The sequence below is a fragment of the Colobus angolensis genome, unplaced genomic scaffold, assembly GCF_000951035.1.
Source record: "Colobus angolensis palliatus isolate OR3802 unplaced genomic scaffold, Cang.pa_1.0 Scaffold147, whole genome shotgun sequence".
Classification (NCBI taxonomy): domain Eukaryota; kingdom Metazoa; phylum Chordata; class Mammalia; order Primates; family Cercopithecidae; genus Colobus; species Colobus angolensis.
In genome coordinates, this window is record NW_012114566.1 from 6,312,925 (window position 1) to 6,328,239 (window position 15,315).

At 37.3% G+C, this 15,315-nt stretch overlaps 1 protein-coding gene across 1 annotated transcript in view; it reads left to right on the top strand.

Moving 5' to 3' along the window:
* Positions 1 to 15,315, top strand: part of ARHGAP15 (Rho GTPase activating protein 15) — a 630,040-nt gene that overhangs the window by 480,331 nt on the left and 134,394 nt on the right. The window contains exon 12 of the mRNA XM_011935698.1: positions 11,423 to 11,557. Within this exon, the coding sequence (XP_011791088.1) occupies positions 11,423 to 11,557 (135 nt within the window). The remainder of the gene's footprint in view (positions 1 to 11,422; positions 11,558 to 15,315) is intronic.

The following is a 15,315-nucleotide window of genomic DNA, read 5'->3' on the forward strand; positions in this document are numbered from 1 at the left end:
TGGACTCTGCTACTAAATACCTGAGTGAACTTGAACAAGTTACTGGATCTCTGGAGCTGCTTTTCCATCAGTAAAGCTGTACTAATAATAGTACATCCAGCATATGTTGATGTGAGAATTAAATGAATTCCTGTATGTGAAGCACTTAGAATAGTGCCTGAGAAGTGCTCAACTATTATTGGTTTTCTAGTAGTTTGTACCTTTACCACAATGCTCCACTTGGTCACACAATGACGTTTAAAGTTTGTAGGCCTATCTCCTTTTCTAGATGTTGGTTTCCTTAAAAGCAGAGACCACATTGTTGTGAATCCTCAGAAACATAGCCCTGGGTTTAGCACTTTATAGAAATCCAGTAAATAAAATTTTTAATTAAACTGAGATCGAAGGAAGATTGCAAAAGGATCTTAAGTAAGTAAAAATCTTCTAAACAATACACAAACCATCCATTTCTTTTTCCCTCATCATAAAGATGAATAAAAATGAGGTCAATTATTAATAATACATTGAAAGTAGGTTTGCCTTTTCCTTTGAATTTTCTAAACGCTATAATTAAAATGACTTCAAATTGGAAGATTGTTAAGAAGAAATTAATCTTATTGGTAAGTAAAAAAACGAATCCCATGGTTGATGATAGATATGACCTGTTAGCAATAGTTACACTTTTATATTTTATTTTCTTACAATCAGCATGTGGAGACCAACATAATCCAATTAATTGTAATTCCCTTTTGTTACGTCGGTAAAGTAGTTCATGATACTAAAACACCATTGAAGTCTTATCTCTAGTCAGATAATCCAAATGGATTCTCATTTGCAAACTACTAGCAGGTCTTTATAAACTTCAGTAAAATAGAATATTTTGACTTCCCTGAACCTGTAATAAATGTGACACACAAAAATTGGTCTGTGAACTCTAATCCTTTGTAAATGCTAGCCATCAGTTTTCTAGACTTCTTTCTCTGCTATGTAAGGTTCTTATAAACGCACCTGTTTTTTATTAACTGACTTCTTTTAAAAGCATTTTTTCAACAGTGAATATACAGCATTTGAATACATCAAAGCCTCTCAGCTGAGCTTCTTGCTCATTGTGTCTTTTTGGACACACCACCCCTCTTCTATACGCCCACTCCAACTCATCCTACATGCTACTGCCAGAACATCGTTCTAGAATGTTGCTCCCCTGCTTATGGTTATCCAGACTTTTTCAGTTGTAAGGACCTTCATGCCGTACCCTCTGCCTTCTCTTCTATCCTCAACACCCTGAAATATGGAATCTATGCCTCTAGGGTCTCCAACAACTTGTGGCTTCCCAAATGCATCGTGTTCTTCATTCCTTGGCATGATCATTGCCTCTAGCTGAATTTTTCTTCATCTCTTCTCTTCCTCTCTCCCAGCTCCTGCACCACCCTCACCCACCTGACTACTCATCATTTAAGATCATTATTATGTGACACCTCATCTGGAAAGCCTTCTAACTACACCCAGATGAAGCCTGATGCTAATCTTCTATGTTCCCATAGCAGTCTGTAAGAAGTTATATAATAACATTTACCATACTTGATTACATATTTTTCTATTTGACCAAACTTCCTATATACTATGAAATCTTTGCACATAGAAGCTAGATCTTTATTTATGTTTACCACAGCAGCCATGACATGCCTATCACAAAATTTGGGTTCAATTAATATTTGATAAGTGAATGAATAACCTACTTATGTCTTCAGCATTTGTTAAGTGTTTTGAAAGAGAATGATAAAGAGAACACAAAAATAATGCCATGTGTATAAACATATATCTATTGTCATCATCGTTGGTATTATACTATGAAATAGCTTCTGTTATCAAAGGAGGTTAAAATTTGATAGGTGGTGCAAATATATTAATAGCTAATAAAAATGAGTGCATCCATCATTGGCTAAGCACTGGGGATATAAAGATAAATAAAAACAAATTTCTTTGAGGCAGAGATAGAGGAGAGATCCTTTGTTTAAATCACTATAGTTAAGTCTAGTAGGCATGCCCCAGGAGTGATGGGGTTCTCAGGCTAGAATTAGAAACATGGTAAGCAAAGTTTGAAATGAAACCCAATGTAGGGAAGAGTCAAGATTAACAGCATAAATAGCTAGGCATCACAGACTATAGGCAGAGACCAGGAATTAGTGCCACAGGTTTGTTTAGGCTAGAATAATTAAGATGATAATGTTGTTCAGTAGTTTCATCAACAAGAAATCGTTGCATAAGAACCTAGGTATTTTACCTTACTTTATGGAAGTAGTCGTAAAATTTATAAATCTCCCAACTCTTATTTTGTGTACCTTTGTAGAGCTTTAGCGGTGACTATGGTGAAGAAAAGTCTTGTGATGCAGAAAATTTAGTTTACTCCCATGAATCAAACTCATCGACATAATTTAAGTTAAAAATTATCATTAATAATTACTAGAAATCTTCTCTTCATTTTGGTTATCTTAATTGACAACTGACAGATTTCTTATCTGGGAGTAACATAGTTTCAATGAATGAGAGTAGCAATATCTTAATCTAGCAGTTTTGTTTACCTTTTATTTCTATTTTTCTGAAGAAATATTTTCAGACAGAAAATTCTAAGTTAGCAAAAACCCAAATCCACATCCTTTTCAATGTTACCATTTCTAACCCTACACATATCACCAACATAGTAAGGGGAATGATAAAAGCCAGAAATCATATTACATTCTGGAAATATTTGCCGAAGTCTGGCTATATTGGACACTTTTCATATATTACATCACTTAAATCTCACACAAAATTAAGAACTCTCGTTTGACAAGTGAAGAAACCAGAATGTTAAGTAACTTCTATATATGCGTTTTTGCCTACAATAGACATATTATCTGTATATGGGAATTCATAGGACTTAGTTTATTTCCTAGATATCATTAAGAGATACGTTTTGACTTGGCCCGGTGCTTCATATTTGCAAACGTAATATAACTTGGAGGGAACAATAGCAATGGTGTTGAAATTTAAAGCCACTATGAAGCAAGCTTTCAAAAATGACTTTGGCGAAATTTAATCCTACGGTTCTCTCCCCTTTGGAGTATGTAATGTATGAAATCATCCATGGAATTCCAGCAAATTCAGAATCTGTTTGGAGAAGATGGTTAAATAAAAAGAACCATTGTGTACCGTATCTATAGAGTACAAAAAGCCTTTGACTGAATGGAAATAAGAACAGTGTTGGAAGCTCTGAGTAAGAAAGGAATTAAAGAAATATATATGGGTACCATGAAATACATCAATTCTTTTTTTTATGATCCTCACTGAAAGAAAAAAGTCTGTTCATTTTTGTTGCTGTTGTTGCATCTGAACAGGACTACCTTTTCTCAGCTACCTAAACAAAATATCTAAAAGCCTGGAGAGAAGCATAATGTCGCTAATGTCATTTTATAAGGTAGCATTATGCATGGAGTTATGATGATGGGAAGATGTTTTATGTTATGCCATTATAAATTAAAAATGCACAAAGCAATGACACATTTGTTATACTTTCCATCTGTGGTGCTTGCTTCACAAGTTTCAGTTGTACCTATTTATTATGTTATTCTTTACATTCAAATGAAATCTGAGGAGAAATAAAAATTAAAAAAACAGCCTTGTTCCTGACTCACTTCCTGTACTGGATAGAGGAGAAGACTGTTCCACCTCCTTCCAAGAGAGTAACTAAAGATATTTCATATCAGCCTGTGACATGTGCAAGCTTCGGCCTTCTCAAATAATTTCCAAAGATATTCACACAACATGAAAGCACACAGAAAGCAAGCTAACATGGCGTGCCGAAGTAGCCCATTAGATATTCAGAAATAAAAGCTTTTAAAAAAAAGGTTTTAAAATCTTAGAAAGTTTGTGATTACTTCCTTCCTCCCTCTTGCATAATTCAAGGATGCCACAGAAAACCAGATTTTGTAGACCAGGTGGTAGTAGAACCATCTATCCTGTGCACAGGTCTAACTGTCTCCTCTTGCCAGAAAGGAACCATTTTCAAACATAGGACTCCTAAGAGCTTCCTGGAGGTTACTGTGATAAATCGTATGAAACAAGTCTCTTTGATTTTGCATACAAGGTTTCATATTTAAAACCACTTTGCTCCTTTCTCTTTGATAGGTAGCATGACTATAGACAGTTGATTGGACTTGGGTTGAGTTTTTCCTGAGGATGTTTCCAATGTTCTCTTGCAGTACTTGGAGTCTCAGGTGATGGCAACCATGCAATATTTCTACTTTAGACATAGTAGTTGTACGAAGAATGAGTATGGAAATGGCAATCATGATTTTATTGTTTGTCTGGAGACCACACTGGAGAGTATTCTGCATATTTGTAGAGCAAATTATTTGAAATAGGTTAAGCCTGAATAGGCAAGCAATTTTTCAACTAATTCCAGCTTCAAATCTGTTCTCTGAATATTGGTAATTATTTTTCTTCAAATGGAATTACCTAAAGAACGCAGCCTGTTGTTCACTGTGTTTCACAAGTGTAGCATAGCCCTTGTGTCGAGAAGATGTATAGGTATGATCCAGAAATTTGACATCATCTTTCTCTGCCCAAAACCTTAGGGCATTGTATTAGTTTGCTTGAGCTACCATACCAAAGTACCACAGACTGGGTGGCTTAAACACCAGAAATGTATTTCCTCACAGTCCTAAAGGCTGGAAGTCTGAGATTAAGATATCAGTAGGTTGATTTCTCCTAAGGCTCTCTCCTTGGTGTATAGGCAGCCGCTTTCCTCCTGTGTCTTCGCATGGTCTTTCCTCTGTGTGCACCCTAATCTGTTGTTATAAGGACACCATTCATATTGGATGGGGGCCCATATGACCTCATTTTACCGTAATTACCTCTTTAAAGATCCAATCTCCAAACATAGTCACACTATGAAGTGTTGGGGTTAAGACTTCAACATTTGATTTTGAGGAATGGAAGAACACAATTCAGCACGCAACAGGCATGATGCATATTTTTGGGTGATATATATGTTCTTTGAGTTTGTCCTGGCTTGCCCACCCCCCAAGGACAAAATAATATGATTCTAGGGAAGAGTAACAAGATGTAAAATGTCCAGAACTTTATCTATATTCACTTTCTGAGCACCTGATGAAGCCCTCTCCTTTGAGGAACATAAAGCAGCCTCAACAGCTGTAGCTTTAAAAACACAATGCCCAGCATGTAGCCTCCTTCCATCTCTGTTTGTTTGAAAAAAATTGAGTGAACAAACAAATTAACGGGCCCATTTGTTTAGTTTTCTCATATAATATCCTCAATGAAGTCTCATGTTACAGCCAAGGTGTGGAAGGAGGAGCTTTAGCCAGTGCAGCAGAGAAAGATGCTACTTTTGGCACAGGGTTGACATCACCATGTTTGAGAATGTAGAATCACTGTAATCCACCAGAAATCAGACCGAACCATCACTTTCAGGAGCCAGCACAGCAGGAAACGTGGAGCTAGTTGAGTGATTCAACCAACTTCCTTTTGATCCATTCCTTTAAATGCTAAACTAAAAATCTTCTATATCTTTATAAACAGTGTCGTTTTATCTACATTAATATCTAATCTTTCAATTTGATTTTAGGGCCAAACATATTATGTTTTGGATCGATCATCCCTCTGGCATCTCTTTCATTTGGGATATGACTTTCATGTATCCAGCAGGCCTTTTAGATAAGAGATTCAAATGGTCATCTTGCTGGAAGCAGCGACATCATCCTTTATGAGAGTTTCGTAGTGTAACAGGTTCTTTCCACTGTATTAATGTGATCAGGGCTATTCTCTCCGTATCCTGGGAAAGCTAGGGTGTCTTTTCCTCCTTTTAAAATTGCAACAATAAAATAAAAGTTGGAAAGAGGTTTTAAAAGTGCTATGAGAACTATTACAAGGTAAACAAGCACTTGATTTTCAACATATAAAGAAGATTTTCTTTCTTGACTCGGTTACCCTTCTATTCAGGATAGTCCAAGTGCAAGCACATTTCAACAAAGACTAGGTTAAGACAGTTTGAGTCTAGTTAAAGTTGAACCTGATATCACAGCTGCTGGTTATATATACCAATATCTACAGAGCAATATATAATACAAGAGGAAAATGGTAAACTCATTTTTTTTTCCTTTGATACAGAGTCTCACTCCATCACTGAGGTGGCTGGAGTGCAGTGGCGTGATCTTGGCTCACTACAACCTCTACCTCCCAATTCTCCTGCCTCAGCCTCCTGAGTAGCTGGGATTACAGGCATGCCACCATGCCTGGCTAATTTTTGTTATCTTTAGTGCAGACAGGGTTTCACCATTTTGGCCAGGCTGGTCTTAAACTCCTGGCCTCAGGTGATCTGCCCACCTCAGCCTCCTAAAGTGCTGGTATTACAGGCATGAGCCATTGTACCTGGACAGTAATGAAACTCTTAATGATATTTAAATGCCCCCTTTTCCTTGGAAACTACCATTGACCTACTATGGCTATCAAAGGTTCATCTTTCAGTTCTTCTTTTTAAGAAAAATTGTTCCTAATAGCTACTGTCACATTTTTTCTTTCAAATATATTTTTAAAGCTTGATATAAATAAGTTTTTACTTAAAATATGCCCTAAAGACTCTTCAAGAAAGAGCATTTCAAGATAACCTTGTTTGGGTACAACATTTAGGTTGTGTGTGTACGTGTGTGATCTCATAAAAGTCACATGGTATTTGCATTGTAGAGCTTAGCCTATCTTTAATTCTGTTTATATGCTTTAAGGCAAAACCATAACCAAAATGAATTTGAGATAACCTAATTAGAGGGCCAGGAGAAACCGGCACAGATTAAAAGGATTGTGAGACATTGTGGTTCAACCAGACGTCTTCCTAGGATTGGACTATAACATGTGATATGCTTTGGCTCTGTGCCCCTACCCAGGTGTCATGTTGAATTGTGTTGAATTGTAATCCCCAATGTTGGGGGAGGGACCTGGTGGGAGGTGATTGGATCGTAGAGATGGATATCCCTCTTGCTGTCCTCATGATAGTAAGTTCTCACAAGATCTGGCTGTTTAAAAGTGTGTAGCACTTTCCTCTTCACTTTTTCTCTGCTGCTGGCCATGTGAAGATGTGCTTGCTTCCCCTTCACCTTCTCCCATGATTGGAAGTTTACTGAGGCCTCCCCAGTTATGCTTCCTTTACAGCCTGCAGAACCATGAGCCAATTAAACTTCTTTTCTTTGTAAATTAACCAGGCCCAGGTAGTTCTTCATAGCAATGTAGTTTTTGTTGATCCCATTCAAGAAACTGCATCACACTGAGATAAATCCTCTAAAACAACCAGGCTGGCTTACAATGTTTGTTCAATGTTTCAGTTGCCTTAGTCTCTTTTTTATTTTACCATTTTGGCCTTTATTGACCTGCCTCATTCTGGTGACATATTAGATATGTTTCTTTCCTTATGCTTTAAAATGTTTTTCAGATACATTTTCCCACTTGATACCAACAATTATCCTTTTATCTTCATTTTACAAATAAATAAATAAATAGATAGATAGATATACAATGAATTAGTGGTGAATCCAGTCCTGGAATGAGTGTTTTGTATGGTCTTTTTCCTACTCTATCATATTTCCTCTTCACTCCATTGCTACCTAACAATTTGCTCCATCTCTGCCCATTTCCTAATGCAGTTGCTTTTTATTACCAATTTGTTTTGTATCTGTTTATGTAAGAATCTGTGCCTTCTACAAGTCAGTAATTACCAAAGATGAGAGTCAGTTTACAGGTAAAAGCATAGCCTCAAGTAAGACATTTAAGGGTAAAATGTAAAAATTACAATCTTGACATAATAGTCAATCAACTACCATTCGCAATTACTGTTTATTTGCCTTTTCCCTTTCTGCTTCTGTCAGCCAAGATTAAGTCTGAACACAGTGATTTTAAACATAGTGGGGGCTTACTGGCTCTTTATCCTGGTTTCATCACTTGGCAGCCATGGGAAAATTGTTTAATCTACCTATGCCTCACTTTCCCTCTCTGTAAAATGGATATGATGATAACAGTAGCATCTTCCTCATTACCTTGCTGAAAACATTAAATTAGATAATGAATGTAGAGTGCATAGCACAGTCCCTAGTACAGTGTAAGCTCTAAGTAATTGTTGGTTATTGCTTTCATTGTGAAGTACCCTGAATGAGTTCATACGGATTTTGTTCTATAAAAAGTTATGATTTTGTCAAGAATAATTACCAACTCTTAAGTTCATATTAAGGAAATATTAATACGTGTGTATCTAATTTTCTAGTTCCCTGCCCACCTATGGTAAACTTCATAAATCTTTGTTGAGTGACTTCTATAGACACTTATGAACTTCACTATAGTGGCTCTCAACCAAGAATAATTTTGCACGATGGGGAGATACGTGGCAATCTCTAGACACAATTTTTATCATCCCCACTGGGAAATACTACTGGCCTCTAATGGATTAAAGTCAGGGATACTGCTAAACATACTAGAATGTAAAAGACAGTCCCCACCACAAAGAATTTTCCAGCCCCAAATGTCAATAGTGTGGTGCTTTTGAGAAACACTATTAGAAAAGGGAAAAGTATAAGACATCATCGCTGTATAGAATCTAGTTAGAAAATGCTTATCAAATAATGCAAATACATTTGCAATAATACCTGTTAACACCAGGATAGGGTTATGGTTAGTTCATCTTGAAGACTGCTTGGCTTCATGAGAAGGCATACTATATGGACATAACTTCATGTTTAGATAAACTACAGTGACCTTGCAAAATTTGCCTTAACATCATCTAGTTTATAAGGGATCTTAACCTTGGTTGATTACGAAAACTTGATATAAAAATTAGTATTATATTTCAAAATACTCTTTCCAACTATTTGCCATATTGCCTATTTAAGCTATTTGCTGAAGGGCTACAAATTATTATTATTTCTTTAAATGGAAACTACATAGGAATCTATAGTAGGAATGTTGGTTTAGGTGATACAGTTAATATTATATGGTATTTTAAGTAGATATAATCAAATGGTATCTATTCATTGGTAAATTTTCTTTATCACTACATTCAATTTTCATGTTCACTTGAATTAACTGATATTAATGTGGAGATGAGTAATGTTAACGCTGTTTTCCTTCGGTTAAGCCATTATTTGTTGGTGGTGGTGTTTCCTTGGTCAAGCTAAAATCATTCTCTTTTTTACCTGCTGAACACTTTCCTTTAGCAATTTCAAACTTTGCACCAAAATGGCATTTTGTGTTGGACTTTTCTGATAAATTTTTGGTTGAGATATTTGTGTGTGTGTGTGTGTGTGTGTGTGTTTAGGTTTCCACTTTAAGTTCAGTGCCAAAGCTACAGTACTTATACATTTTCTAAATGTGTTTTAAGCAATAAGTTGTACAACATTTTTAGAACATGTGTTAAGCTATTTCTCTAAGAATGAAGCTCTTAACAAAACATAAGCACTCTGCATGAGATCTTAGCAGCAAAGTGCTTAAAAGATAAAGTAAGAATTGGTACCATGGGAAGAACACCAGCTGTAGAGCACACAGGTCCATTATGAGAAGTATGGTAGTGGGTAGGGAGAAAATGATTTAATCAGGAGTAAAACCAATTTTATTATAAGGGCACGCAGGGGGTGTGGCACCATAGTGAGAGGGACATTTCAAAATATCTGACAGATTTCAACAATGTGAAAACCCCGTTCTTTAAAGTGACAGTAAACCCCATCAGGTCTCCCTTTTTGATGCTATTGTTAACAGTTGACTGTTTAAAGCTGGCCTGCTAAGATGCTGTCGGCCTATTTCAATAGTGTGTAGCCAAATAAAAGACTAATTGTTGAAATACAATCAATCAAAAATGATTGCAGGGCAGAAAGAAGGTCTCCTCTGCTGATTTTGTTGTGGATCATATTATTGTGTTATGATCGAGGTAGGAATGAAGACTGAAAGGAAAGATTAGCCCATCTGAAATAAACAGATTCACCTTCATGTCTTCTCTTTGCAAACACACTGTTGAGGAGGAACACCACTTACTATAAGCCTTAGAAACGATCGTTCATTTATTTTAAAAAAAAAAAAAAAAAGATCTGCTGAAGATTTGGGCTAATATTTTTAAAAGGACATGAACATTATTAGCAAAACAGCCCATGCAGAGAATCCCTACAGTGACAATTCTCAGCTTTTCTTACATTTTGGTGCAAAATGCTCCTCTGCATTCATAAAACTGACATCCAAGGGACATGTGAATGCGAGCCCAAGACATCAGTAAAGAAACAAATTTTCAGTTGACCACATACCTCAGTGTTTGCCAGGATTCTCAGCTTTTCAGTTAACCCCCAGATTGTCTAAAATGATTAGTTTAAGTTTTCATGAAGCCCAGAATCCAAAACCTTTTCCATGTTGCCCGTTTAGAAACACAAATCATCTGGCTCGACAGCAGTGCCTTTGTACCTTGCTTCCTTTTCATTTTATGTCAAGATGTCCCTTTCAGACGTGAATGCATCCACTTCTTGGGTGAGACTAATTCCAGACATTCATATTGAGGGTGAAAAGGACAAAAATAATTGCCCAGCATACTTTATTTCTACTACAACCTTCATTTCGGCTTTTACTTTCTTTAATATTTCAACATTTCCACTCGCTCAAGCTTCCCAAGCAAATACTTCTGTTGTTTCTAAAAAGAGTTGGTAAGCACTTGTGGTTTGTCTTTAGTGTGTTATCATTTTTGACAGCTTTGCAAAGCCTACGTAGGCCAACAGGGGTCTGTCTAATATTGTTGCTGGGCATATTTTCCTCACTGAGATGAGAACCAAAAAAAAAAAAGATTTTGAAGCAGTAAGAAAGAATTAATATCCTTTCTCACTCAGTATTCTATTCCTTGCTGACTTTATATTCAGGCAAAAAAAGGGAAAAAGTGTTACCCATTATTCCCTTGTACATAGCAAGGCTAACACATGTAAAGCAATAACTCATTTTCTATTGCCATGTTTAGCATATGTCTCTTGTTGGCTCAGCAAGGCCTTTAGGCTTGTCCCTTGAGCCGGCCATCATTGGCAACTCTTAGCCCCTCGGCCTCAAAACCAAATAGCTTTGAATCATGTTGAGCTGTGATGCTAATTTTCATACTGATGCATTATGGGAATAAATGTATCTGACATACTGTGTCAATGGCACTGTCTCTTTGTGTCTCTTGTTTTTTGTTAGCTGCATTCCTACAGATGGTATTCCATTGAAAATGTTCCCTTCCTACGGAAAGAGGGAGGGAAAAAAAAAAAAAAACATGCACAGCACCAAACCTCTAGGTGCAGAAGGCTGTTAACGGTTGCTGATGATAGTAGGCAAACATTAACATAATAATTAGTGTCTTGTAATTGTTTCATTAAAACCAGTTGTTCCATTTCTCCTCGTGTTTTCCCAGAAGAGAAGCTGAATTTGGACGACAGCCAGTGGGAGGACATCCACGTTGTCACCGGAGCACTGAAGATGTTTTTCCGGGAGCTGCCTGAGCCGCTCTTCCCTTACAGTTTCTTTGAGCGGTTTGTGGAAGCGATCAGTAAGTACCTCACAGAAAAGGGCAGGTGGTGGAATAACCTGATATCCTGGAATTATTAAGTAAATAATAAGAATGATTATAATAATAATCATGGGGAACAGATAGTATCCCCGATGCTCCATATCTTACGTTTTCGTTTTGTGTTTTGATGACTTGTTTTATTTCTGGCCCTGCAGTATTATCTGAGGTTTTTTTGTTTTTTTTGTTTTTTAATTAGGAAAAAAAGTATGACATGCTATTTAAGGTAGTCAATTTAAGCGTCCTCAAATGAAAATAGTGTCTCATCAAATCTGCTTTAAAGGGTTCACCGTGTGCACCCCTCGTCTCTGCCTTTATACTTTCAGAATTGCAATGAGTTTGAATAAAAAGGGGTCTTGAAAAGAACCCCAAGTAAATTAAATATTACATTTCGTGAAATACATGTTAAATTATCAACTAAGACATCATGTTCTCTTGGTTCACTCACCCTTCACCCACCAACACTAGCAAACAGCCATAATTTGCTTATGAGCAGTGTGATTATCAAATTAAGTAATGGCAAGTTTCTTCTGTTAAACTGGTGACATTATAAGAGAGTGAGTTATATCTATTACTAACCAGTAGTCATTGTACACTCCGTGAAGCTTCCTTTTCTGTTTTTTTAATTCATAAAACACACACACACTTAAGTAAAAGTGAATAAATGAATGAATAAATCAATGAAAATCTTTTCCAAATGCAAGAGTACTTGTGCTATTAATCCTTCGAGAAGCAACTACTGGTATGTCTCTAAATTTAATATCTTAGGGTATGCTTACTGTAACTGTGACAGCTTGGAAAAAGTTTCCTGGCAAGCCAGCTGATTTAAGGAAGAAAAAGAAAGAAGAAAGAAAGGTAAAATTAAAAACTTTGCAAGCCTGGCAGGAGCTTAATTAAAATCCTAACGAGACAAATCTCCAAGAAAAAAAAAATTGCTGTACTCAGGAGGTCTGATCTTGGATGGCTGGATGTGCAGTGTTCCCATTAGTAGAATTGGAGATTTGGGGGTCCTGTGTTGGAAAACAGCCCCTCAATATGCCCTCTAATTCTGTCATTCACAAAGCCTTCACCCTCGTTTAAAGCTCTGGCAAAATGGTATCAAGAAAAAGAAGAAATTTCTCTACCATGGTCTTGTTGCTTGCTCAGTTTCAGATTTTGTTGTTATTGCTGCTGCTGTTGTTGAATGTAGTAACAATACTCTAACTATGGGTTTTGAGTTGAGGCTGGAACTCTTATCCCTTGTCATGACTTCATCTCATGAGCCCTCTACTTCTTCAGAAGAGCAATGTTTCATAGTTACGCAGGCTCTCTTAACTTCATTTGAAAAGAAGAAATAAAATATAAACAAGCCGGCATTTCCATAACAGCTTTTTCTGATATTCTGTCTTGGAACACCCAATCAACTTACAATGCTGGGACAGTGTTCTGGTAGGAAATTGGAGGGACTTTGTGTTTAGATGCCTATTTCTGATTGTGTACATTTAAAGAAGTCATATAAATTTCACATCATGATCTCCACACACTCAAGTGAAGATGATCTCATTTGGAAACTTACTTCGGTATGTGCCATTTGGGGGCTATAACTAGGATAACCATCATTTAAGCTTCTTTTAGTTCACCTGATTCTAAAGATATTAGGAAAGTCATTTTCTTAGCTTGAGAGATATGGAAAGCAGGCCCTCAGAACCCACATGAGAGTATGTCCTTTGAATTTCTCTAAGGAGTAGGATCATCTCAGGGATATTCTAGACTTAAGGCCAAATTGTATAGAGTTTCAAAAATATAGGCATGATAAGAATGGAACATGGCAGAGTTGAGGCAGGCAGCAGACTATTGGGATTGATGGCTCTGGCAAGGGTTTCTGCCAACACCTATAAAATGGGTTATGATGAGAATGAATAAGAAAGTGCCTAAGAAAGTCCTTTAAAAATGTAAGAGGGTGCACAAACAGTGCTAACAATGTTTCTCCATATGAGCTTTGTTTGATAATGTAATTTGGAAGAGAAGAGAGAGACTTCTTCCTTCATTGTTCAAGGGAAGGAGAATCAAACTCAGTGTTACTGTGTCAGGAGCTGGTTCCTACCGGTGGGTTTGTGGTCTCGCTGACTTCAAAAATGGAGCCCTAGACCTTCTAGGTAAGTGTTACAGCCTTAAAGATGGCACGGACCCAAAGAGTGAGTGGTAGCAGGGTTTACTGTGAAGAGTGAAAGGATAAAGCTTCGAAAGGGTGGTCGGGAACCTGCGCGGGTTGCCGCTGCTGGCTGGGGTGGCCAGCTTTTATTCCCTTATTTGCCCCTTCCCGTGTTCTGTTTCTGTCCTATCAGAATGCCCTTTTTTCAATCCTCCCCATGATTGGCTACTTTTAGAATCCTGCTGATTGGTGCATTTTACAGAGCACTGGTTGATGAATTGAGGACAAAGAGGCCCAGGCCCATTTACAATCCCATTGCTAGCTACAGAGTGCTGATTTGTTCGTTTTTACAATCTTCTTGTAAGACAGAAAACTTCTCCAAGTCCCCACTCGACCCAGGAATTTCAGCTGGCTTCACCTCTCATTATGGTCTGAAAGTTTGTGTCCCATCAAAATGTATATGTTAAAATTCTCACCCCCGAGGTGATGGTATTAAGAGATGGAGGCTTTAGATGGAGATTAGGTCATTAGGGCAGAGCCCTCGTGAGTGGGATTAGTGACCTTTTAAAAGAAGCCCAAGAGAAACCTGTATCTTCTTCCACCACGTGATGGTACAACTAGAAGTTGCCATCTATTAGCCGAGAGTGGGCCCTCACCAATACATTAAATCTGCTGTCAACTTGGTCTCATACTCCCAAGACTCCAGAACGGTGAGAAAGAAATTTCTGTTGTTTATAAATTGCTAAATTTATGGCATTGTTTATAGTAGGCCAAATGGACTAGGACACTCAGCAGCCTTGCTTCAACTCACAACCGAATAGTAGAATGTCATTATTTTTTAATATGTAAAACAGAGAGATCATAATGGGGCTGAGAAATATGTTATGATGTTGGATGTTAGTACATTTACTAACCCATGTGTTTTTTATATAACCTTGAAGCTAGTCCTTGTGTTCTAAAACTAGGAAAAACTGTAGATTGTAATTCACATTTAAATATTCTTAAGCAATAAGAGAATGGCCACCTAGTTTCTTGGCAATGGTAAAAACCACACCAGAGGAAATACTTTCTCTCCATGTGTACCAATTGTATTAAAAAAATCTTTCAAAATTTTAAGAACATTTATACCCCGTTGCAGGGCTTTATCATAGCTTACATAGCCTCTTGTAAAAATCTATACGGTGAGAAACTCAACAGATCCACTCACGAGTTTTTGGCTCTATATGGAAAGGGACCAACCAGGTAAAGTAAATTCACAGGAGAGGATGAATTGAGGACAAAGAGGCCCAGACCCAGCCTCTTTGTCCTCAGATCCTAGTTCTTCCCTTTTCTTCCCTGTACCGTAGGAGGGTTGGTCCTAGCCAGCTGAATTTTGCAGATGCTTTTTTTTATTAGTGGTGTTTTTTTTTACTTTTATTTCAGATTAAGAAGGTACATGTGCAGGTTTGTTAGCTGAGTATACTGTGTGATGCTGTGGGTTAGGGTACAAACAATGCCATCACCCAGGTATAGAGCATACTACCCAAGTTTTTCAGCTCTTGCTCCCCTCCCTCCCTCTCCCATCTAGTTGTCCCCAGTGTCTATTGTTGCCATCTTAATGTCCATGTGT